This window comes from Pogona vitticeps, chromosome 4, assembly GCF_051106095.1.
Source record: "Pogona vitticeps strain Pit_001003342236 chromosome 4, PviZW2.1, whole genome shotgun sequence".
NCBI classification, from domain to species: domain Eukaryota; kingdom Metazoa; phylum Chordata; class Lepidosauria; order Squamata; family Agamidae; genus Pogona; species Pogona vitticeps.
The window spans coordinates 201,944,316-201,970,909 of NC_135786.1; the positions used below are offsets into that span (position 1 = coordinate 201,944,316).

The window sequence follows — 26,594 nt, forward strand, 5'->3', positions numbered from 1 at the left end:
TCCCGGAGAACACATTAAATTCGTAAACTGAGGTACCACTTTAGGTAGATAAGGATGACAGGTTCCCATGTTCCCAGGTTACCGGCTACTGTCAAGTTCAGCTTTAGTGGTGCAATACATGTTAAAAGACTGAGGAAGCCATTTGTAGAAGACCAGTTAAAGAGCATATGTTAGAACTAGGGAGCCATAAGCTTTATGGCTACTCAGAGCCCTGTAAAAGTGCCTAATTATAGCTCAGCACCCAGTTATTTCCATCTGGCAGATGTTCAGCACTGAAAGCATTGAAAATCTCAGGCCATACCTCTTCAAATTGAAATCTACCCTATTGCTACAAGTCAATTGGTATCTCACTTTCTTTTAACTTTCATACAATCAGTGCTACTTTTTTATTTTAGCTGCAACTGTTGCTAACAGCCACCTTGGGTCCTTTTGGGGAGAAAGGCGGGAAAGGCAGGATAGAAATATTTTAAATAAATTGTTTATTTAATTCTATTGCTAAAACCAGCAAGCACTTCTCAACTCTGCCACCTCAAAAACTATTTGTAGGATACATGTAGATATGAAATGGTTAATGCTAAACAGTTATTATCCTCATCCAAGTCAAAATGAGAAGGTGCCCACAAGCTCCACTGCAAAGCTGTTGTGAGCTTTGACTTGTAAGAAGGACAAGAGGTACAGTTCATTTACAATGAGTACTACTGTACTAAATGCCTGTCAAGTAAGACAAAGAAAATAAGAATGCAGAGGCACCCTTCTGGATCAAGAACCTTGCAGAGAATGTTGGCAGTAAAGGTTTCCCACTCTACCCCCTGTGCTTATTTTTGAGTAAGACAGAAAAGATGTAATCAGCAGCAGAAATATCTAAGATTCTCCAAGTGAAGTAACCATGGCTTTTTGGAGTGGCAGATTGTAAGGCTTTCAATCCTTCACCTCCTCCTGATCCCACCTCAGCCATAAACCCTTGGCTAAGTAAGTGGTTACAACACTCACCCATACCAATTATGACATGTATTAGAACACATGGAAAAACTCCAGTCATCCTTTTGGGTGAGTTTTATGGGGTACTGTATTCGCCATAGAGGTGTTTAGCCATAAGCCCTGAATGTGGCTTGTAATACACTGAAGTGTTCCCAAGGTGGCAGATTTTACCACTGTTTAAGCATTATTCTGCACCCACAATGTGAGGCAGGCACAATTTATGTTGTGCAAAGTGGACTTGGAACCAACTGTCTTGTGCCACAGCTGAAACATGGCAAGGTTCCACAGTATATGGCCAGGCTTATGGTATTCAAACCATATAGTGCTGCTGAAGACACAGCCAAATTTTAAAATTCTTCAGCCACCTTCAGAAACATTCCATTAGCTGAGAATGGATGCACCTTCACAGTTATTCTCACACAGTGAAAGCATAGGTGGTAGCAACTCACCAGTTACCAATGAAGCGAGGGTCACTCTGGTCAATTGAAACAGAACTTCGAGGATCCACATAAAATCCAATAAGAACTCCTCCTACTAAATATCCTGCTGCTGGACCAAGAGCTCCCATTACATACATTATGGCTGCAACAAGAGAAGAAAGAAGAAAAGTCAGATCATCTCAAAGTATTACAGACACTAAGATTAAAGCATGTACCTAATGTGGTGTAGTAGAAAAGAGTGAGGGATTAAGACGCAAGAGACCTGGATTCTATTCCCCACTTGGTCACAGAAACTCACTGGGATGGGGGTGGAACTCAAAAAATCACTTCTTAAATACCTCACTTATATTTTGGGTCACTATAAATTGGTTCCAACTTGAGAGTACATTAACATGCCCACATAAAGATTAAAGCAGCATGCTGGAGTAAATAGCACATTTTACAGATGAAAAAACAGGAAATTGAGTGATTTCCTAGGAATCTGAATACCCGAAGAGAAATCAGCCATTGCTGTTTCTGCAGCTCTTAACTTTTCTCCATTTTCTTATGTGACAGGTCGCCATGGGCACCCTAGACAGGCCATCTGCCCTTGTCCTGCTGCCCAGAAGAACCTAGGAGAGACCCTAGTTCCCAGGCCACTATCAGGCAGGAGATAGAGATGACAGCTGTTTTAAGAAAAGCTGATAGATGTTGGAACCTGCAGAAGGAGGAAGAGGTGGTGGCCAGAATAATGGAGGAGGAACAGGAAGACTTGAGGGCTTGGTCAAGAGAATCGGAAGGGAATATGTTGACTTCAGACAAAGAAGAGACCAGAGGGGAGGCCATCGAGGCTTGGGGCTCCCAGTTCTGTTCCTGGGAAGAGGTGGAAAGCAGATCTGAGGAGAAACCCAACCAGTAGCTCCTGAACCCTGCCAGTTAGTCAGAGGAAGGGGTCACAGATGAAGGGCTCCTTTGCCAGAACTCCAGAGCTCTCAGAAATGCTTTTGCTACCTTGGCTCCTGCGCCATCCAATGGGACCAGTGCTGCCTATTCCAACTCAGCTGCCATACTGGAGACAAAAGCATTGGCGCAAGCCTCAACTGGTTGCTGTTAAAATAACTCCAACCAGAGCCTGAACTTATCCTCTCCTCCTGTTTTACTCTCAGGGTCCCCTGTGATGTTAACAAGGGCTCCTCTTGAAGGACATTCCTTGGGGGGGGGGGTGTTAGTGCAAGGAACTCAATCCCCAGGAAGATCACTTAGAGAGTTAAAGCCTCCATTTCTGTTCCTGTATGCCTGTCTGGAGAAACAAAAGCTGTTACTGATTATTCTCGCAACCTTAAGCCTATGGAGTTATTAATGGAAGACCTTGTGGGCCACCAGCACCACCAGGAGTGGGACCAGCAGTGGTTATATCTTGTCACAGGAAGGAAAACTTTCTAAAAAGTTATTTCCAGCTCTGGTGCAAATAAATAACAACATTTCCTTGTGAGATGACAATTAGGGAGAATTGTGGTATGTTTTCTCATATCTGTTTACTGACAAATACGTTGTGTTGATGGGCTCAAAGCAAGCAGGCAGATATTTAAATATTTACATAGCAGTCTTCAGGTAGAATTTTGAACACATGTGTTCATGTGCAGATATATACAGAATATGCTGGCCACAGAGACTGGCGAAACGTTAGGAAGAACAACCTTCAGAACACAGCCAAAGAGCCCGAAAAACCCACAACAACCAAAAAGAATAGAAATTAACGATGTGTGTCAAAAAGAAAACTTCAATAAAATTTACACAGACAAAATAAGAAACAAGTAGGATTGAACGAAATAGGGAATGCTAAGGTATGAACTTCTGTTTAGCTGAAGAGGATCAGAATTCACTCTGAGTTAGAGAAAAAGAAACTGAGGGCTGCAGATTGGGGCATGTCTTTACATGTGCAAGGGTGGGTATGGGCAGGGTTACTCCCGAAAAGCCTAACTGGGAAACATTCTAAAACATAGCTTTGCACATGCACAAACCCATTTGTGTGAGTCACAGACCACAAAGAACGATTCACTGCTTATCTGTAACTGTTGCTGTTTGAATCCAATCTGTGGATTCACACAAATGGGTCTGCACAGGACCAATTTATATGATCCACAGAAACCACAAAGAAAAAGTGGCATGGTATACAAATGAAAATAAATAATAAATATAAATATATAGCTGAAGTTGAAATTACATGGACACACAGACAAAATCACAAAAAGTTAAAACAAGAGGAACCTCATGGATTTAAAGCAACAGGCTTCAAGCATAAGAGCACAATACTAAAAATAAGACAAGATCTTCTTCTAAAATTCAATTCAGTTTGAACAGCTCTACTAAGCTTAATAAGTAGCCCAACTTTTTCAAATAGACATAGCCCACACATTTTCAATTATGCTACAGACATCTAGTGGATTATAGCCAGGGAAATCAAATAAAAGTTCCACCATCAAATACCAATGATAGCATTATTAACAAGTTTTAGTATTATTCATATACTTTAATATTTTTCATTAACTAGAACATCTATGGACAAGATGTTTAACCGCTTTGATCTTTTTCTAAAGTTTATACAATGCCTTTAAGTAACACAGAAGAAATACAGTGAGCAACATTTTCTACACTGAGTCTAAATTTTAAGTACACATTACATACTTGAATCAGTTACATTCTGAATGTGTTCGGTCCTAAGCACATTCTCTAATTGTGAATAAGTCACTGATCAAATACACTGTCATGATCAGATTGGTTGTAAATTTTGTAGAACTCCTGTGATCAGATTTGCCTAAGCGGGATATGCTTCATATACTGGATTAAAATTAAGTAGAAAAATCTTAAAATGGATACACAGACTCTTTCTGCCCACACATTGCATTCCTAATTCATCTTTCTAGCACTAAATGTCAAGAGAACAATGCCTTACTGATAAAGACTTATCTAACATACAGATCTTGGTTGAAGTGAAAAGCATGAATGAAGAAAAGTAATGCCTCGTGAAAATTCAGAAATTTAGTTTATTAATATTTACATTGCATAAGAAGATGTTGGTGGCTAACACATACTCAATCTGCACAAAAACAGCAGATCCAGTAACAATCTGCACATAGATTGTTATAGTGTTGTGGTGGTCAATGTCAGTAAACCTGGGAGTCAAATGTTCACCCCAATATCCATCACAGGCTACATTAGAAATATAAACCTCTGGGCATGACAAAAGTTCAGAACTGGAACGACCAGATCTCCACTTCCAAATTTCATTTCTGGGCTTTGTTTTTCTTTTTTTCTTTTTGTACTTCTTGGAATCACAGCTCCAGGAGTGAGAAAATTCATTTTCTATTGCTGAAAAGAAAATGGGGGGGGGGCGCTCTGTGGGATTCTGAGAGTCAAAAAATGGTCTTCAGGGAAAACATGCACTTTGTGAGCTGCACACTACCGACTAGTCATGCCAAAAGAGAGACCCTGTACTGATCAAATAAGGATGCACACCTGAACAGCCATTTTCCTTGCCAATTGTTTTTACCTACAAAATGCTTATTTGTTCCATCAGTTATTCCTAAAATATAAACCAAACCCTTTTGTTTAGTGTAGTAAATCAGACTAGACTAGGTCCATTGAATCAATGGGGATTTGGTGATTCAACTCCCTCTGTAAATTCCATTGATTCAAATAGGCCTACTATAACTGCAACATACTATACTAAAGTAAGTCACAGTTGGAGTAGGCCCACTTGAATAAATCAAATTTATGAGGGAGCTGGCTCTCTAAATCCCCACTGATTCAATGGCCTTCTTCTAGTACACTTTACTATACTAAGCAACAGGATTTTCATCACAGAAAACTATATGTTTGACTTTAAATGACTAACAGAAGTTTTAAGAGGCATTTATATTGGGGAACTATCCAGTGGAAAGGGGTTAACCACCCTCACTCCTACTCCCAGCATCATTCTATCCAGCAGAATGGGGATTAAGGATTGGGAGATCTGATGACAAACTTGCTGAATAACATATAGCTTGGCCACAAATCTACTTTCCACACCAGAATGTGTAGCAACTGCTTAGTCTAAGCAAACATTATACGGCATTTAATAACCCTGAAGACAAGTTTCACAGTAAGCAGAAATACAGAGCTCTGGAGATAAAAATAACAAATGCAGACTCCATTCCATTAGAGATGGGAATGCTGCCTAAAATTTAAGATTTTACAGACACTGTAGACTGGCAAGGTTCTTTAAATATTCTTTACTGGAAATATCAATAATAAACACATTGACTTTTTAAAAAGAGGAAGGGATGTATTTAACTCTTCTAGTGGGTAACTAGGGATTAGGAAAATATTGCCCCTATAAGCAGGTTGTATATTTCCAGTATGACATTTATCATTTTGTTGAAACACCTAATTATTGCCACTATCCAAGAAAAACTTCTCTTTTACAGCTTCATTTCATTTGTAACAGCAATTTATATTTTACACGTTACTTATTTCAGAAGTACAAGTGTTTGTTCATATGACCATGGATGGAAGTTTGGAGTCGCTGGAAAAGCAGTATCAACAGATCTGTGGGCTGCTGCTGCAAGGTAAGAAAGGAGCAGAATTGGCCCTACTTTTTATGGTGCAAGAACAGAGACCAAAATAAACAAGTGGGACTTGGGGCATCATGAGTAAAGTGTCTATTCTCTATTCAAGAAGGTATTTCCAAACAGCAGGAGGAGAACAGGCTGTATTACAAAAGAAAACCCAATGTACAAAAGTCTCAAGATACAAACCAGCCTTTATTATGACAGAAGTATATGGCTGGCGTCTGGGTCACTAAAGTTCAACCTGTGGCTAATGGTCCTCAAGGGAAACATTTGAGAAGTCTGCACTAAATAGGCTAGCTATATCCTATTTAGGGGTCTGCCTGCTCCCATATGGGGCTAAAGTGCAGATGAAGATATAAGCACAGACAAGTCCTTGCAACTCAACAGATCTTAGCATGTTGGTTGCTCATGTCCAAAGAGGGCTTTGTAATCACAATAGGTTGGATATGGCTATGGAACTCCTGAGGCCTGCTCAATAAGCACAGGTGTAACAGTGTTTAATATGGTTACAGAGTCAGATCCAACTTTTGGGCTCGGTGATGCTGCTGGATACACAGAAACATGCAGGGCAGTATGTAAATGGGCACCCATGTGCACATACCCAGCTAAGTCCTATGTGAGAGTAGTCAGATGCCTGCATAAAGTTTATATATTCATTACTACATTTATATCCCACCTTTCCTTCAAAGGGTTCATTTTGCCTTCATGACAATGTTGAAAAGCAGGTTGGATGGAGAAACAGTAGGAGTCTCAAGATCATCAAGTGAATTTCATGGCTCACTGAGGATCCAAACTTAGGTCACACTTGCTCAGCACTATAACTGTTATGCTTAAACTACCCATTTTTAAAGAATCTGCTTGATAGAGAAAAAGCTTTTAACTACGTATATACTGATGTGTTTTGCATTGTCTTCTGTGTCCTTTTATTCATATTATGTTTTATATTGTAATTATAGTGGTTATTATACACCACTAGAAGTCTCATTCATGGAACAGAAGCAGGATATGCATCAAATAAACAGAACATCTCAAAGTGTGTCACTGAAAAATTCCCTAGAATTGGTGACAAAGAAATATAAAGTTTGTCAAACATCACAGATGGACAAAGTTTTTTTTATCTTACATCTGATCTAAGTTTGGAAATGTTACCTTTAAAATGTCTGATAGACAAACACTGTTTCTATGTTATGAATTAATCATATTTCCTGCCTTGCAGAAGCAGTTCTATTTTTGAAGCCTCAGTTTTAGATTAGTATGAAAGAAGAGTACTTCCAAAGGAGAAGCCAGCTTTTAAAAGCAGCAATTTGAGCAACAAAACTGTTCTCTTGCCAGAATTATTTTACTCAGACTTCATGGTGTTTGCATATAATAATTATCTCAAAATGACAATTATTCTCCAGATATGAGACAGATTAAGGCTTTAATCAGATTGCTTTTCTAATCAATGGTGAATATGCTATTTATATCATGTAAAAATTAAAGCAACAGAGAAGAACAGATTATTTACTTTTAACTGTGGCTCTTCTAATGGTCATCCATGAATTCACACATATGAGTATTTCTCTACTTCATCAGGACATTCTAGAGTTTACAGAAAGAGCCATTAGAACAGTCCCCCACTGCACATGTCCCTGCACCTAGTGGTTATCACCCACCAAGTATTCCGCTGTCCAGGAAGTGAAACAGCACTGTGGCAGATTGAGAAGACAGGTGGGTAGTATGAATTCACAGATGACCACACAAGGTATCACTGTTATAGTGAGTAACATGTTCTTCATCGCCTCTGTAAATCACACTTATGTTTGACTGGCAAGCTCACTACTGGCTGATGGGATGTGACACCAACACAGATGAAATTAGCACTCTTCCAAATGCAGCATCAAGTTCTGCCCTGATGTTCTGCAGAAATGCATTGCACACAATGAGCGTGAAATAGCCACATGGCAATATTGGTGATCACCCGTCCGGTGACATTGGCATATCAACGTTTCAATGCATCTTCACCAGTAATGTAATGGTGGTGCCCCCCCACCGTGGTGACATACTTTTACCAACTATCGATGTATCAGGCACAAATAAATAAAAAAATTAGTATGTGCAAGGCAATAATGGCGGCCCCCTTACTGGCTTCAGTTCTGAAAAGAAGTGGGGCAGTTAGTGCACACAGGGGATCCCCGTTAAGGAATGCACTGATGCAACAAAGGTACAAAATAACACAACATTCTTGGTAATGGGGAAATGTTCCGCAGTTACACTGCTGGTCAGGAAAATATTTCAATCTTGACTGTGCGTTGTGTGACCGGGGGGAAAAAGCAACAAACTAACTGGGGGATAATTAGAGAACACTCCCCTCATGTGAACAGGACCTTAAGCACAAGGACAGGAATGTACTTCCCAACTGCCTTTTTTCTAAGCCACATCCCTGTTATTAACCTCATACTGTAAATTTGCACATACAATATATGAGTACACAAACACTACAAACCACAGATTATTGTTACATACATCTTTAAACTTGAACTTTTGAGTATGTATATGTTAGTAACACAAAAGAATAGTTTATGAATAAAATTAGCTGGCTGAATATCTTAGTGAGTTAGTTATCTGATGGTGGAGCCAAAAGTTGGGAGTACAGTGATGCCTCGACTTATGAACATCCCAACATATGACCATTTCAAGTTGCGACCTGCTCCGGCCGCAAAATTTTGCTTAGACTTGTAGCTGGAGCTTCAAGTTGCAACTGGAAAAAGGCAGGGGAAAAAGGCAGGGAATTCAAACTTGCTAACCGTTGGTCGGCAAAGAGGCTGCTTCTTTGTAGCTCTTTTGCCCCAACGGTTAGAGTTGGGAGAGTGAGAACAGATGAAAGAAAATATTTCTTGACCCAGCATGTTGTTAGTCTGTGGAACTCCTTGTCACAGGATGTGGTGATGGCTAGATGCCTTGAAAAGGGGATTGGACAGACTCCTGAAGGAAAAGTCCATTGCAGATTACAAATCATAATGGGGATGGGTAATCCCAGGCTTAAAATGAAGGTACCTCAAAATGCCAGATGTAGGGGAGGGGTATAAGAAGACAAGTATCTAGTTGTCTCGTGTGCTCCCAGAGGCATCTGGTGGGGTGACTATGAGATACAGGAAGTTGGACTAGGTGGCCCCTTGGCCTAATCCAGAGAGCTCTTCTTATGTTCTTATGATTTGATCTATAATTTCTGCTAACACTGGCCCCAGTAATTTCTGGCACTTCTAACAACATGGTCTTAAACCACATACAAAAATTTCTGGAACCATTTGGAGATTAGTTACACACAAATGGTTTAGAATACAGTATATTAACAATTTTGCAGTTGCAGTTTTAATCTGACATGATGTAAGCAAGCTTGTATAAGCAAAGGTTTCCTAAATCAAGAAGGGGGCCAGCTAGGTCAATTTAATTAAAGGGGGGGGAAGAGATATGTTATATACATTGCCTAGAGACAAATCTGTCTGACATCTGAAAAACCCTGGCAGAAGGCAAGCTCAGAGGATCTACCTGAGGAGAAGGAAATCTAAGCCTTCCGAACCAGTAGATAGGCAGCTGGAAATAAGGCCCAGTAGGATAGACAGACTGCCTCAGACAGATGTATCCAATCACAATTAATGATAGGACATAGCTCTTAATGTGTGGGAAATAAAGGTGGTAAAACTAAAGCAATTATAGTTTTTAGTGCTTGCAGGCCATCAACACCTCTTACTACTCTTGGTATTTCTCTTATTCTCACTCACCTGCCCACTGCACAAAGACTTGTGTCTATTTTCTGGAAGTTCATCCAGTTCCTATGCTAGGTGGGGGGAAAGAAGTTTGTTTCTCATTTCCTAGCATGGAAAAACCGAGTTTCTCAGCTCAGATATAACTGAGAACTTTAACGGTAAATTCAGGATGAGAGAAGCTTTCATTCAATGTGCATTGTTTATGAAACTTTGAATGATTATCCATAGAAGGCTATTGTGTTTAGTTAATTAGTTAGCTAAGAGAATATCATGATTTCACATACTGTATAATCAAGACGTATGTCATTTCACTCTGATCTAAGACTGCATTCACTGCACTCATTTCAAAATTCCTTCTCCCGTTTGTTCCTCTCTTCATGTCTTTCCTTGTTGTTGTTTAGTCATTTAGTCATGTCCGACTCTTCGTGAACCCATCGACCAGAGCATGCCAGGCCCTCTTGTTTTGCATGTCTTTCCTAGGGACACTCTTATTCCCTATACTATATACTTGTTTTGCCTATACTGTATACTTGTAATCAGATCCACTACAGAATACTGATTTCAAGGGCAGCTTCTCTATGTCTGAAGAAACCAACTTTCATTCCCAAATTCATTCCACTTGAATTTCCAAGAGGAGATTGAAGGTCCTCTGAGAACTGTTGCCTTGTTTAGTGAATGACACTGACAAGAAGCGAAAATGATTTTCAAGACAGATTTGGACTTTGAATGCTATCATTTCAATAACAGTGCACATGCTGCCACTGGTGTTTGCTGTTGGGGAGGCATTGATTGGGGTTATCCAAGGGCCATGAAAATCTACTGGGTTTTTTTTTTAACAAATCATGATTTTGACAATGAGTGACAGCACTGCTCAAGCCCATGTTATGATCCTTAACTAAATTTTCATTTGAGTTGATAAACTGACCACAAAACAAATGCTATCAAATCTATTTCAGGAAGAAAGCTCTGACGGGAATTGGATGGAAAAGTGACATAATCTCTTTGGATTCTGGCCAAATCAAAATTGAAACAACATGCAGTTCATTACAAAAAAACCAATTTATCATAGCATAAGCTTTGGGGGGGGGGTTATTAAATGACTGAAGAAATGGATAAGGGAGACTGTGCATATAAACAGTGGAAAACAATTAGTTTTATGTTCTGAAGGTGAAATAATCTTCCTAAATAAGAAAATTTCACCAGGTGGAGAGACAACCCTGAAGGTAAATAGCTTTGGAAGGGAAGTGTGATTTTTAATATAAATGTAAATGTCACGTTAATATAAAGGTGTCCTTAAAACTTGAGCATCCATCCTCACACACTCCCAGCTGGTGCTATGGCTCTCTATGTCAAGTCTGTTGTATTTGTACTGTTATTGCTTCCAACCAATCTTTGTCTGACCCCTATAACATCACAAAGACATCACACTTTGACCAGAATCTTGTTTGTTTTTACATAAAGTTGTACCTGCATAAATTTTATGGGTGTTATGTCCAGGCAGTTCAGACTGAGCAGTTAGATTAGTTCCCATGAAGCTCATTCTTGGGAGATTTAGTGGTTGAGCAAGAGAATGATGGGAAGGGAAGGAGCACGTTTTTGAGTATGTGTGTGTATGTGTAGGTACGTGTGTGTTTATATATGGCTGGCTACAGGGCTTGCTTTCTGCTGCCCTAATTCTATTGATGCTACCTACTCTTCCTGGGACTTGCGGCAGTATTTCCTTTAGATATCTTTAGAGAACCTGCTCAGCAACACCGGTGGCCAAAAATGCCAATTTCTCAGCTGAAATGACGAGTAATTTCACCCGTAGCTTCTACAAGTGTTTATTAAGTAGGTTTCTTTGTACATGCAGAAGTACTTTGTGAATAGTACTTCCATCAGTATGTAGAGAGATGCTAGCAAATAATGAACAAAATCAAGTAATACAGCGCCAAATCCATCCACTTCATGGACACCAACCATTAAAATTGGCAACAGTAAAAACTGAGGAAGTTGTCTGCACAGATCTCAAGCTCTAAATATTAAATGAGAAGCGAGTGGAATAAACCTATGAAGAACAAAAACAACACACCTTACTGAATGGATGAATGCCAAAGACTGTCTCCCACCAAGACAAAGTAGGAAGATCAAAGATTAATCAAGAAAAATGGTGCTATTTGGAGAGAGGACAGCTTTTATTTTGGGACTGTGGAGAAATTCATTCAATGCAGTATTTATGTGCATGCAATTCATACTTCTCCACATGTACAAAAGAAAATGTAGTAAATAGCCAAGATAACACTACTGAAGTAGACATTTGGTTCAAAGCAAACCATACCAATAGCAATCCAAGCAGTAATCTATTCTATATAACTGTTTGGACAGGCCCTTACTTTTGCATATTGATTCAATTTTCTATACTAAGCAACAGGATTTTGGCATAACTATGGCTTGCTTGCTTTCCTTTCTTCCTCTTCAGGCACAATTGCCCAGGCATAATTCTGAGAGTTCCAGCTCACAGACATAAACCTACAGAGACTTACATTTCACTAACCTGGAACAGGACCTATCTCAGAGGCTTCTGAGGCCTGTGCTTCCTATTGAGGGACCTTTGGGTAGTGTGGGCGGCATACAAGTTAAATAAATAAATATTGTTAATGTACAAGGAAGGAAACTGAAACAGTCATTTCTGGGGGACTTAGGTCTTTGTAAGAGGTGCAGTTCTTTGGGACTGCACCTTTATAGCGCACAAATGTTGTTTGCATAATTATGTTATAAACCATTCAGTGTTGAAACAACAACATAATAGGCAGTAAGACTAAACCTCCCATGAAGACTTAGGTCTCCCAGAAAACACTTAGAGAGTTTTAATTTTTTTTATACATTAACAACATAGGCCTCAGAAGGCTCCAAGGCAGGCCCTGTTCCATGTGAGTGAAATGTAGGTATATATACCGTATTTTTTGCACCATAAGACGCACTTTTTTCCCACAAAACAGGAGGGTGGAAAGTCTGTGCGTCTTATGGAGGGAAGAAAACAGATTATATTTTCCTGTTTTCTTCTCCTAAAAAATTGGTGTGTCTTATGGAAAGGTGCGTCTTATGGAGCGAAAAATACGGGGTGTCTATAGAGGGGTGTCTGTGAACTAGAACTCCTGGAATTCTTGGAGAATTCTGGTAGTTGGAGTCCCAAAAACCTAATGGCTCACCTCTACTTGTGGCCTTCCTTCTACATTATTTCATTTTGGAGACCATAAAATAACAGGAAAGACAATGACGTTAAGATGTAGAAACCCAGAAAAGTTCCTCCCACCCAGGCAAAATATCATGATCTCAGGATTGTTTTTAACTACCGTACATCCTGGCTGAAATCCTGTTGCTTTGTTGCTTTCCACACAGGTGGAAAGCAAACAGTTCACTCAGTTCTAACCCACAATTATCAATTCCCAGTGGACACACATGCCCCTCTTTAATTGCTGACTAGAACTTAGTGGATATTATACCATTTACTTTTCAGCTGCGACAGGACTTGTTAATGCATATTAGGATAGTGAGATGGAATAGCTACTATGATGGAGCTTCCTGCGATCCAAACAGCTTATACACTAAATTTGAGCATCAGAAATATCAATTTCAAAAGGGGGGGGACTGAAACATTTCAAATTCAAACCAACACATATGCAAGTTACTTTACAATATTAAGTTTATGTTATAGGGAGCAAGCTTCAGTTAATATGTGAAGCTCATTCCATGTGAGTACACATGGAACTGAATTGACTTGTACAACAAATGGGGCCACATTTAATTTTATTATTGCTGTTATTTAGCACTTCATTGTACTAGAAGGTATGCAAAAAGAGCCATATGACTTTTGAATATTTTTAAACATTCATGAATATATATACATTTATTATATATTATTGTTACATTATACTCTGACTTTCATCCAGTAAGCTCAAGGCAATCTACATAGTTCTCTATTATTTATTAGCTTTATTTATATGCCACATTTCTCCCAACAAGGGACCCAAAGCAGCTCACATTAAAACTCACACAATTTAAAAACACAATAAGTTACATATTAAAAGATAAACAATATATTATTTAAAATACAATTAAAAGATTAAAACATTAAAAAAGATTACAATTTCTGCTGAAATGGGGTTCAGGGATTCAGTTATAACTGTTAAAAGCCTGCCTGAAGAGATGGGTCTTTAGCTTTTCTCGAAAGGATAAAAGAGAAGGGGCCATCCTGATCTCCCGAGGGAGAGTGTTCCATAGCCTGGGAGCTGCCACAGAGAAGGCCCTCTTCCGTGTCCCCATCAGCTCTGCTTGTGCTGGCAATGGGACTGAGAGGATGGGACCACCTTCAGGTAACCTGGACCCAAGCTGTATAGGGCTTTATAGGTAATGACCGGCACCATTATATGCTCCCTGTAGCTGGCCCCAGTCACTAGTCTGGCTGTAGAGTTTTGCAGCAGTTCTCTACCTCTTCTCAATTTATATTTACAATTTATATTTACAACAACTCTAGGAAACAGGACAGACTGAGAGAGAGAGAGAGAGAGAGAGAGAGAGAGAGATGTTAAGCATCATCATTCTGAGAATTATCTCTATGTTCTCTTAATCGCTGTCATTCATTCCTCATTGAAATCTAACAGTACTTTCAATTAACAATGAATGTGGAAGCTGGAACCCCTAACGCAATCTATGACCTATCTATTGCTTATCTTCTTTTCCTCAAGTCTTCACAATCTTGATAAGGTACACTAGACTGATCTACCACTGTCTGAAATCAGACCCATAGATGCAAGTCTCAGTGAAACATTGCTGAACTAATTATATCTGCTACATTTGCGAGTTCTGCACTGCAAATATGCTTATTACCTCTACAAATGCCTTTGAAATATTTCAAGCAAGAAAGGTACGTAATGTGCCTCATTCTGTTTTTGGTGGTCAGGTTAATTGAAGTTACCATCTGCTGCACTAAAGGAATTGTTAAAGGCAAAATTCTGGCCTGTATGTATAAATTAATGTAGTCCATGTGTACAAATTAAGATGGTTAACTTTAGAGAAGATAGTACTATGGCAGTGAAATTTCAAGATAAATTGATTGCAGCTGTGTATTCTGAAAAGCCCTATCAAAAGAACATATATACTATATATCTGTGAAATAAATACTGCACTTAAAATAGCTGGTTTTGTCTCTCCTATGCTTACTTTAATTTAAGAAATAACCACTGCATATTTCTCATAATGTGTGCTCTCCTATATACACTGGAAATACATTTGCATTTGGACAGAATGCCTATTGCATTCCTAACATCAGCTTCTTTACAGATTAACAGTTGGTTAAAATAATTAAAACTCCCTTTATGGTTAAAAATTGTCAGAAATCTGAGACAAATATATAGTTTTCTGCAGTTCTGATGTCCCCATTATCATACTATTCAATTCTTTAAAAAAAAACTCTGATTTATGAATCTTGGAAAACGTGGTTCTGTATCCATGACTCACAGAAATTAACAATCTAAGCATGTCAGGCAAAAACAAAACAAAAATTAAAAAATAAAGATAAAAACATTGTGGCACCTTAAAAACTAACTGCTATATTTTAATGTACAATGAACTATCTAAGATCACTCTGCAGTCAGTGTAACATGGAATTAAAGTCTCAACATCTATGTATAGAGACTTAATTATATCCTCTTAACATGGCAAACATTTATAGCCAAAATCAAAGGGAATATAAGTAACTTCTAAAAGAAAACTCCTAGCTAAATACGTCAACTACACTACTTTGAGATTTGTTGAAAACTGTCCTCAGGAAACTTTCCATCAAGGAAGGTTCCTCTGCTCAGTGGCCAGGAGCAAATGAATATAATATACATTTCTATAAAGCACTTAAGACACAGCTATTATTATGCCTCCAACATCTGTTCAATAATATTCCTGACAGCTGGGCTATATTCAGAATTATCAGTATCCCTAAATCAGGAGAAAATAACAGACAACTAACAGCCTACAGACTAACAGGCCTGCTAAACCAAGAGGTAAAGTTGTTCTCTGTGATTCTGAGGAAAAGAAACAATAGGTTGTCAACACAATACAGAACTAAGGAACATATGAGATTTATGCCCCATCACGATGTAAAGAGATTTGATAAGACATGTCCTCAGTGTCACACAATTCATGAATATCCATAAGAAACTGACTATATATGTATCGCAAATGACTTCAAGGTGTTTGGTAGACTTAAACACAGCTATCTTTTTAGGTTACTTTAGAAACAAAACTATTCTTTTTTAAAAACAGTGGCAACACTTGCTATTGTTTCTAAGGCGCTAATTCACATGAACAAAACATCCTTTGGAGCCATTAAGTTAAACAGAAGAACCAGGGAGAGATTCACCATATCACTGATCACTGATCTTCTTTGAAATATCCACAAACGCTTAGAGTGAATAATACAGGCAAAGCCAGCAATTAATGAAATACAAATAAACAATGAAAACCATCTAATTAGTCCCTTTTTTCAGATGATGTAGTGCTTTTCCTTTCAAAATAAAAAAAAATCCTTCCTGTCCTGTGGTGGGAGAATTTCAAAACTATACTGGCTTTATAGTAAATTACAACAAATTTAGACAATTATGCAAATGACTCTTCAAAAAAGGCCAGCCACTGCTCACATATTAAATATACAGATATCACTATACTGAAATATTTTATCTATCTATGATCAAATTGATGAAAATTAAATTAAGACAGAAGACGGGGAAAAAAATGCTATCGCTTTTGGAAAAAAATGGCATGATTAAAATATTCATTGTACCATGATTCCACTTTCTACTTCATTCCAGCCCAATTACACAACTCCAAGCCAAACTCAGAGAATGAGAAAGATGAACAGAAGAACTCATGGCGAGCAGCAAACTGATAGGATTTACAAAAACAGTAGCATACAACCCTTCCTCAAAAAGGAGACACTGTGGTCTCAAATTTAAGTTTGCACTATAGAATAATTAATTCAATTACCACATACTAACTGCCCTGTGCACACCATTCTGAAATAGAAAACATTACAGTCTAACTCAGTGGTTCTTAACCTTTTTGAAAGAAACGCCCCCTTGAGTCACTGAGGAAGTTATCATCGCCCCCCTCCCTGCGGTGATGATATCTTATTTATTTATTTATTTATTTATTTATTTATTTATTTATTTATTTATTTATTTATTTATTTATTTATTTATTTATTTGTGACACTTAAATCCAATGACCCCCTGAAAACAAAATTCAGTTCCAAGAAAATGAAATGCCCCAAAAAAGTAACATTTACTGATTTAGTTGCAAGTGAATTTTAAGATGCAAAAAGAAATATTAAAAGGGCTTAAAAACAAACTGCAATGCAGGAACTAAAAATTTCAAGACGAAAACTGTGAAACTAAATTAAGATTGGAGGAAAATATATATTCACGCACACTGTAAAAAGGCTGCAGCCATCTTCACAGGTTTGGCTTGCTCCAGCGCCCCCCTACCGCCCCCCTTCTGCTCCAGCGCCCCCACGCTGCCCCTTTTCATTTTACTGCCCCCCTGAAAAATGAAATCGCCCCCTGGGGGGCATTATCGCCCACGTTAAGAACCAATGGTCTAACTAATCCCCATATAGACAACGGCACTCAAAAACATGAAAACCTGAAGGAAGTCCCTAGCCTTCTCCCCATGAAACTGTTTCTCATCCATCACTTATTTTACTCCCCTGACAAATGAAAGCATTTTCAAACATGGAGAGAAAGAGGGATCTATAAGATCACAGATGTCTTCTACACACGTGCATTATTCCTCTGGGTTGTGTGAGAGGTTACAGAGGATTGAAATTACAGGTCTCAATATCTTGCAAGTTTGAGTCTTTGCTTCTTAATGAATCCAGTAGCAAGGATTTTCCAGATCAGTGTAATGCAATTTGAAAATTTATCCTTACTACCTGATAGCAAGATGGTGCCCGTATAGGCGGGAAATCGCAGAGCGAAGGTCGGTAAGCTGCTCGCTTACCGACCTTCGTTTTGCGACCCGACAATCAGCTGTTCCGCGGCTTCAAAATGGCCGCTGGAACAGCCGAAAGGGGCCGGGGCGCAGCATTTTCGCGACCTTGGTAAGCAAGAGGAGGGCACGAAAACGCTGCGCACAGCCATTTCAGGGCTTCTGGCAGCGTTTTCGCGCCCTCCCCTTGCTTACCAAGGGCGCGAAAACGCTGTGCCCCATCCCCTTTTGGCTGTTCCGGCAGCCATTTTGGACCCGCCGGACAGCTGATCGGAGCCATTTTCGCGACCTCGTTCTGCAAGGGGAGGGCGCGAAAATGGCTGCCAGCATCACTGTACGGTAAGTAAACGTGCCGATTGGAACGCATTAAACATAGTTTAATGCATTTCAATGGCTTTTTTACTTCCGTACAGCGATGTGTCACACAGCGAGGGTTAATCTGGAACGGATTAACCTCGCTGTGCGAGGCACCACTGTACAAAGTTACTGGTGCTGCAGTGAAGCAACACTGCAGATTCAAAAGGATCCTCTGAGCCATAAAGGTTGCTAAAGTGTCTTATATCTTCAACTTTGGTTTTCACGTCATCCAGAATATTAGCAGACCGAAGCCAGGCATGCCTACGGAGGGTCACTGATGAGACTAGGACCCTAGCAGCTGCTTCCACTGAATGCCTGGTGGAAATCCTCTGATGTTTAGAAACTGTCTGAGCTTCCTCGAATATGTTCAGATATCCCTGACGAACATCCTCTGGGATTAGTTGCAACCCTGGGAGAATCTTCAACCAGAGCTGTTTTTGGTAGGCACCTAAAGCTATTTTATAATTAGCTACACAAAGAAGGAAACAGATTAGTGAGTAGATACGTCTACCAATCATTTCCAATTTTTTGCCTTCTTTATTGGTAGGAATGGCGTGGGCTTGGTGCCACTAGTTTCCACTATGAGGGAGTCAGGGATCGGATGTTTCAAAAGAAATTTAGCATCGTCTCCAGTGACCTTGTACATATTTTCAGTATGCCTAGGCAGTGGGACCGCAGCAGAAGGATGGTCCCAAAGTTCTTTTATAATTTTCAACAAGGCTGGCAGATAGGATAAACTAGGAGGAGGAGAGCGTTCTTTGTTAATATCTCTGAAGATCAAATCTTCCTCTGGAGGTGCAGGCTAATCCATATGTAGTTTGAGAGTCTTAGCAAGCCTGGATAACATTTGAGAATACGAAGAAAAGTCTTCAGAAGGCGAGGATTCATGTGTATCACCAGTGTCGGATTCCACAGTCTCCCCTACGGGTAGCTCATCATCGGTGGAAGCAGAACTGGCTGTGAAGGCTTTCCCACTGAGTCCTTATGTCGACGTCGATGCTTCCGAGGGGGGGAGGAGACGGATGAAGAAGAAGACACATAGATGTACTTGGTACGCCTACGACGTCGATGTCAATCCGACGACGTAGAGAGAGGAAGAGTAGTCCCTTCTGTGGCGGTGCCTATGTCTTCTACGCCTCAACCCCGAAGTGGAAGAGTCCGCAGAGGAAGATCTGTGTTGACGTCGAGAACGCCGTTTCTCCTTACGTTCCCTCGAACTATGTCGATCGCTGGAAAGATGTTTCCTCTTCTCCACTCTCTTGGGGGGAGGCGGAGGGCTGGAACGGGAAGGAAATGGAGAAGCCGATGGAGCCAGAGACGCCCGCCCAGTGAAAACAGGGCTAAGAGGGGCTAAACCCAAGCTTGCAGTAACTTGGACAAGCTGACTTGGCGTGGGAGAGGGAGCGCCAAGGGGTATAGCTGTCTCAGGTTGTCTCGGAGGGAGCGAGGGGGCTGCTTCCGAGGTGGAATCTTTATCCCTAGGCGAATCCTCCAAGCCCGGTGAAGGCATGGCTGAAGCGGTGGAAGGAAGGTGCTGAGTAGAAAATTTATTTTTAACAAGCTGCTTTGTTTTCAGTTGTTTTGCAGGCTTGGGAGCCGAAGCAGCTTTGAAAGAGGAGCCTTTCTTTGCTGCAGCCTTCTTGGGTGGTTTAGCAGCAGCAGCTTTGGAAGGAGCAGCCCCAGGTAATTGCTGAGAACCACCTTCAGCAGAAGAGGTAGCTGGTGGGGAAGGGAGCTCCATAGTCGACGGTTTTGAGGCAGATAAGGCAGAGTCCCACAAATGTAACTTGAGCCTCTGCTGCTGCGCTTTTAAGGCAGCCTTTGTAAAGGCTTTGCAATGCCTGCAATGTTGAGGTGAATGGGACTCCCCCAAACAAAAAAGGCAAGTGTCGTGTCCGTCCTGAAATGGGATTTTAGCGGAACAAACGACACACTGGCTAAATGGGCCCGAGGGTGGAGGGGGCATAGGCAGAGAGGAATCGGGAGCGACCGGTAAAAAAGGCGGGAAAAGAATAACTCACAGCCAAAGTCCTGAGAGTGAGCCGAAAAGCCAAAGCCAAGTCCAATAAACAGTAGAAAGTCCAAATAACACGCCAAATCGTAAAAAAGCCTGGAAAAGCAATGTAGAAATCGCGAATTTAGCAGAGCTAAGAAGCAAGGAACCACTTCGCACAGCGGAGAAATGGAACTGAGGACTGGGTGGGTGGAGCATGCGCAGTGTAGGTAATCTTAAACTATGTTTCTTTTCTGCAGAGCTCGAGAACATTCTGAAGGAACCAGCGCAGGCGCTGACTTAACCCTTTTTGTGTGCATTCACAGAAGACCACGAGGAAGAAAAAGAGTTTTAGTGACCTTTTTAAAAGATACATTGATTTGCTAAAGCAAAGAGTCAATTCAGATGAAAGTCAGTATAAACATATTTTGAAATAAATAATCTGTGAGTCTTCTATTTTCCTAAAAACAAAACAGCTCTGAACTACTGGCACTGACATGTTTTCTATTATCTCTTGCTTCAAAAAATCACAGTGAGTTTTAACATCTACCATGGCAGTATGTGTAACACAAATCAGAGCAAGCCATACAATAAAGGACTGGCTTGCTCTGAATCATGACACTGTTGGTAACATCTGTTCTTCAGTCACATTTAGTCATGTCAAAGTGGAATAAGCTGCCAGTGCACTGAATGCACAAAATCCCAAACTGTATATTACTCCAAGTTGCTGAAAAAAACAGAAATTTTAGTCAGAATCAGACTATTCCACTGTCTGTCAACACACACATGTACTTTTCAGTAAACAGATTACTTAATTGTTTTTATATTTACTGTATATCTCTTGACAATTAAGGTATAAAATAATCTCTTGATAATGAAGGTATCTGATTATTCTTCTAACAGAAAAAACTCACTGAACAGTAAAATCTCTCACTCAAGCTAATGCTTTATTACAAATACTTGAAAAATATTTGATCAGCCCTTTGTCCAAATGTGTCCATTTTCCCCCATCAGTTTTCTTTTTATTTATCACTTGTTCTACAAACTGTTTGGCACACATTACCTTCTCAAGGAAGGGTACAAAATTCCATAAAAACATTATATATTTTTAAAATAGAGTAAAAGTACATTACAGTCTCTTAGAACTGAACAGTGGCAATTAATTCAGCTTAGGAACTAGTACATGAACAATTAAATAAAATTATATGTCCTACATCAAGCCAAAGAAATTACAAAGATTCCACAGACTGGCAGACTAAAAGTCTTTCTACTTTTAAAAGGCCAACCAAATTCCACAGTCTGTTTATTCAGAAAAATAATAACAACAATGGATCCATACAGAAAACAAGCTATGAAGCAGCAGTTTACTACAGTGAACACCTGGTAAACAAACAGATCAGTCTACCTCACCTAGGGAGAAACATGAGGCATAACCCATTCCGAGCTATACCACTTAAGGCACCAGGCAGGACATCGCATTTCTTGTACTTCTGGTTGAAAAACACATGTATGGGAACGCAACAGTTCAGGGAAAAGGTTTTAACCTACTAGATTACTCTTGCATGTAAAAATGTAAAGAACACAAAACATGGTTCTTTGGAGCCAGTGCCAGAAAGACTTAAATAAGTGTCAGATAACTAAGTAATTTTATTGTAATAGACTGGACCTCTAGATTAAAAGTTCTCAATGTACCTGTTTCTTCATAGATGCCTGGCTTGCCTTTTAGCTCTATCAAAACATAGAATCATTGCTCTCAAAAAGTTAACAATGAAGTTAGATGACCTTGCTGATAGCCTGAAACTGCAAAATACAAGGCACACATCCACCAAAACTTAACTAGCCCTTTATTGTAGAACACCTGCAGACAAACTGTGATCCTCCTGATTTTACAGAACTACAATTCCCATTAGCCCCCCCACTCCCAAGGTTTCAATCAGGGAGTCACTACATCCTCCACACTGACGTGGAGTAAAATCAACAGTCTTATTGTACAATAGGACTATGTATCTGCAGGATCAAAAGCCACGGTTTAACCCATCTACAGTCTGAAAGTATTAAAAATATTTGAAGAAAAAACCAGAAATACATATTTATATAATTACCTGAACTGGCCACCAGAGGGAACCAGAGGCAATCAATGAGGCAGAGGTTGGAACCAGTAACAAAGTCCTATTGTATTTTAAAGACTATCATGTTTTATCAGGAATAAGCTTTCATCAACTGTAGCACACTTCATCAAATGCATGGACTGAAGTTTGCCATATAAACATCTTGTGTCACAGACAAACAAAAACCCATAAGGAATATTAGATAGAGTACTGAACTTCCATCTAAGAAGCCTAGATTCAAAGCCTATCAAAGCAACTTATGACTAAAAGAAATCTGCCTCATACTTACTGCCCAAGTAAAATGTGAGAATGCTTAAATTGCATTTACATTCTGCTTAAAGAGCTTAATAGCAGCTCAAAAACAATAAAAATAAATTCCCTATAAATTCACTGGTTATACATGAGAACTATAAATTCAAACAAAAAGAAGTCCTAGAAGTTACTGTAATAAAGAACAAAGTTTAAACTATTCCATAATGTACTTTTATACATTTTAAGAGATTCAAGCTGGAACAAGTTGAAAATGAACGCCATTAGAATGTCAAATACCACATAACATCTTTTCCAAATTAGTTTCATTTTCTTAAGCAAGTCCTTCATACCACACTAGTAACATTTTAGGGAGGAAAGAGACAGACCAGAATGCAGCGAATCACCTTCACCCTCTCATGTGTCATCCATCCCATCTGTTTCATGGGTTTAATTCTCTGAGGCTTTATAAGGAATAATATGCAAGCACTAATCTGTAATGATTTGGTGTGTGTGGCTATAGAAAAAGAGTTTTGCTCCAGCCTGCATCTAATTATTACTCTCTTGACATCATTACTGAGGTGAGGTGGAGTTTAAGGCGGCATTTTAGGTCTCAAAATATCAGGCATTACTGTTGCATAACTGCTGAATAAATTTTAAGAGAACCAGGAGGTGCACGTGTATACAGTAACTGTTTTCAAAATACTATAAATTGTCTATATTCTCCTTGGCTGACGTATTTCCCAGAGAGCTATAGTCACTTCCTCCCTTGTAAGAGTGGTACTATATCAATTTAATCTAAACTGGACATCATATTCTAAGTATCGACAGCTTTTAATAATTTATTGTGAACACACTAGAACCATCACTTAGGAGATTCCTGAACAAGAAGAATAATTAAATCCATTAATCCCACCCCAAAGCACTTTGGGCAGGAGAACTAAACAAAGATATTTGTTAACACAAAGAAATGTTAATGCTATTTAAAAACACTTAACAGTGATGCATATGTTAGAAAAGACGTGCCTCTGCCTGGTAGAAGCCTGAATGTCCACTCTGCTTGACACAGAGAAGAGTCCACATTCTCCAATGCCTTTTATATTTGAAATATCCTTGATCATTCAGCTTTCTTCAAAACAGTCAGCTTTCACAACACAAATTTGTGATGTTTTTTCAGACAATGCCTTGTCCCATATCATCAACTATATTTGACCTAAAGACTAGAGTCTGTTCTCCTTTGTTACACAACTTGTTAACCCTTTAAGAACATGAGCATGGGCGTACCGTACCGGATGAATGTTCAATATAATGCTAGTAACATACCCTCTAATTTTCAGCCCCACTAGGTAGGGCTCCACCTCTCACGCACATGACTTTTCCCGTGTGCACGCATGGGATTCCATTGCAAACAGAATCAAAGGAGCTGCATGGAGGAGGAGGAAAGCTGCATGGGAGTCAGAGTCACACACACGGACGAAGTTGCATGTCTTAGAGAGGGAACCTTGCTAACTATGCAAGCAGATACTATTAGAGACGTAAAATTACTCCAAATGTGAAAGTCACAGGGAAAACCAATTTTTTTCTCTTTTATTTCAGGGGGAAAACTACACATTTGAGAGAAAACTGAAATATAAACAACACTTATTTTGACACCAGAGCAATTTCACTATTTCACCATCACGAAATGCTTTACTTGTAACTTGTTACATATAAAAGCTTTAGTTTTATGCAGAATTATGAAAGGATCTTGCACTAAAGAAACTGCTACGTCCTCTGCTACCAATCCACATATATTGTCGTTTTTGCATCTAGGTAAAGGTAAAGGTTCCCCTTGACATTTAGTCCAGTCGTGTCCAACTCTAGGGGGCAGTGCTCATCCCCGTTTCCAAGCCAGAGAGCCAGCGTTTGTCTGTAGACAGTTTCCGTGGTCATGTGGCCAGCGCGGCTAGATGTTACCTTCCCACCGAGGTGGTACCTATTTATCTACTCAGATTTTTATATGCTTTCAAACTGCTAGGTTGGCAGGATGCATCTAGAAAATAAACAAAATTCTAACTGGTTGTTGTGGGTTTTTCAGGCTCTTTGGCCATGTTCTGAAGGTTGTTCTTCCTAACGTTTCACCAGTTTCTGGCATAGTAGTACTGTCCTCTGAAGATGCCGGCCACAGAGACTGGCGAAACATTAGGAAGAACAACCTTCAGAACACGGCCAAAGAGCCCGAAAAACCTACAACAACCATTAAATCCCAGCTGTGAAAACCTTCGCGAATACAAAATTCTAACTGTTCTCACCAAACTAGAACAAAGGTCATCAAAAGACAGCAAGCTGTAGTTTATAAGCAATGGAGGTGTCCCTTCTCCATTTCTTTGTTCATTAAAATGGCAGCATACACTAGGTGCAAAAGTGCCTCCTCGATTTTGTATGGTGCATATCTTACTTCTGTTAAACTTTCTTGCATACAAATATTCATAATATACAGATCTTAGCATTTTGAGTTAGTCGTACCTTACTTTAAAAAGCATTTCACCTACTACAAAAAAATCTTCCCAGTGATTCCAGTGTTTCTACTTGGGGGGGGGGATCTAGATTTGACCCTGAGAAAAAGAGCAATTCTCTGAATTTTTCTGGGTCTTCACATCTCTTCCATCCAGGCAAGTAAGACTTGAGAATCAGAGTTGGTGGGGCACGCTCATGCGGGCCTTGCACACCCGTGCACATGTACAAATGGCAGTGTGCTGCCTGTGCAGGTGCAGGCAGGCATGTGCAAAAGCGCACATGTGCTTGTTCCCGCATGCACACAAGCACGGGGGGTACTCTCGCCTTCCCCAGCCGGTCCGCGGACTGGAAAAGGTTGGGGAACACTGACATAAACAAGACAGATTTACCAGCAGATATAAAAGTTCCTTGTACTTATACTTGATGCATTACTTTGTGAGTAGGAATGCAAACATAGTTATGTCTGTTGTCCTTTTTTGTAAATGTAATCCTGTTTTTCTGTTAAAAATCTATTTATATTTGGCACATTTAGATAGCAACACTGTATCCAGCAAGAACTGTGCTTCTTCCATGATGCACTGTCTTCTTCAAAGAAAGTCACTAAAGAAGAAGAGGAATGAGGACAGGAGAGACAGAGAGAAATGGAGGGCAAATACTATGTAATGAAGGTTTTTCCTGCTAAATATATAATAGTTTAACACCTCTGTTCGGACAGAAATTATACTACCTTGCAAATTGGCACAGTGCCATCCTGACAGATGGACTGGGGTGCAGGAAGCCAAGAGATTATGTATAAGCATCAAATGTATTTTCTAAGAGCAAGACACCCAGCCAGGAATGTCAAGCCAGCTGTCCAGCTTGAGCTTGCATGCCTGCACATAAGAGGATATGACGTTGCCATTCAACTCCTGAGCTGGATTAACTTGGAAATAAATAAAATAGCTCTCACATTCACATAAGGTGGGTTAGTAAAATCAGGATTAATTGTTTAGAGGACTTTGCAGAGTTATTGTAGAAACAGATCTTAAAGCACTGCTAAGGGTGGTTTCTAAGGAGGTGTAAAACACTGAGGTAACAATTGATCAATAGACACTTTTGTCTTCAGAGAAAAGGTGTGCACAATACAGACAAAATGATCCAAAGAAGCTTGCATTTTGTGATTTTTTAAAAAAATAAAATGTATGAATTCAGGAAGAACACATTGCAAGAATTCGACCCTATCTATTGTCACCTCATTCCAAAACACAAATATATTTGCAGTCTCATGTGTTTCAGTCTCAAAAAATCAGACTGATGTTCTTTACCCCTTACCATCATCTGTTTAACTTTTCTTGCAATTGCTTCTGACACATGCCATATATTTGGCTGTACAGGACCCAGAACCTTGCCCCCCATAGATGTATGTTGTAGAGGCAGGGGATCCCACTGAAGCCCATGGTTTTGTGACTAAAGAATAAGGCAGGTAGCTGTAGCAGTGAAAGCAACATCTATGTGACCAAACAGCAAGCCACGTGACAAGCAGTTTTTCATGTGCCCTTGACTGCCTCACCTGCCCTCTGCTCATTTGACCAATCCATTTAGAAGCAAGCTAATTCTCACGTTCCAACTGCCTGAACAACTTT

At 39.7% G+C, this 26,594-nt stretch overlaps 1 protein-coding gene across 4 annotated transcripts in view; it reads right to left on the reverse strand.

Annotated features, from left to right (window-relative positions):
- SLCO5A1 (solute carrier organic anion transporter family member 5A1) overlaps positions 1-26,594 on the reverse strand; it is a 79,911-nt gene that overhangs the window by 42,116 nt on the left and 11,201 nt on the right. For all 4 annotated transcript variants that reach the window (XM_020812520.3, XM_072999012.2, XM_078393809.1 and 1 more), the window contains one exon: positions 1,428-1,560. In XM_020812520.3, coding sequence (XP_020668179.2) covers positions 1,428-1,560 — 133 coding nt within the window. The remainder of the gene's footprint in view (positions 1-1,427; positions 1,561-26,594) is intronic.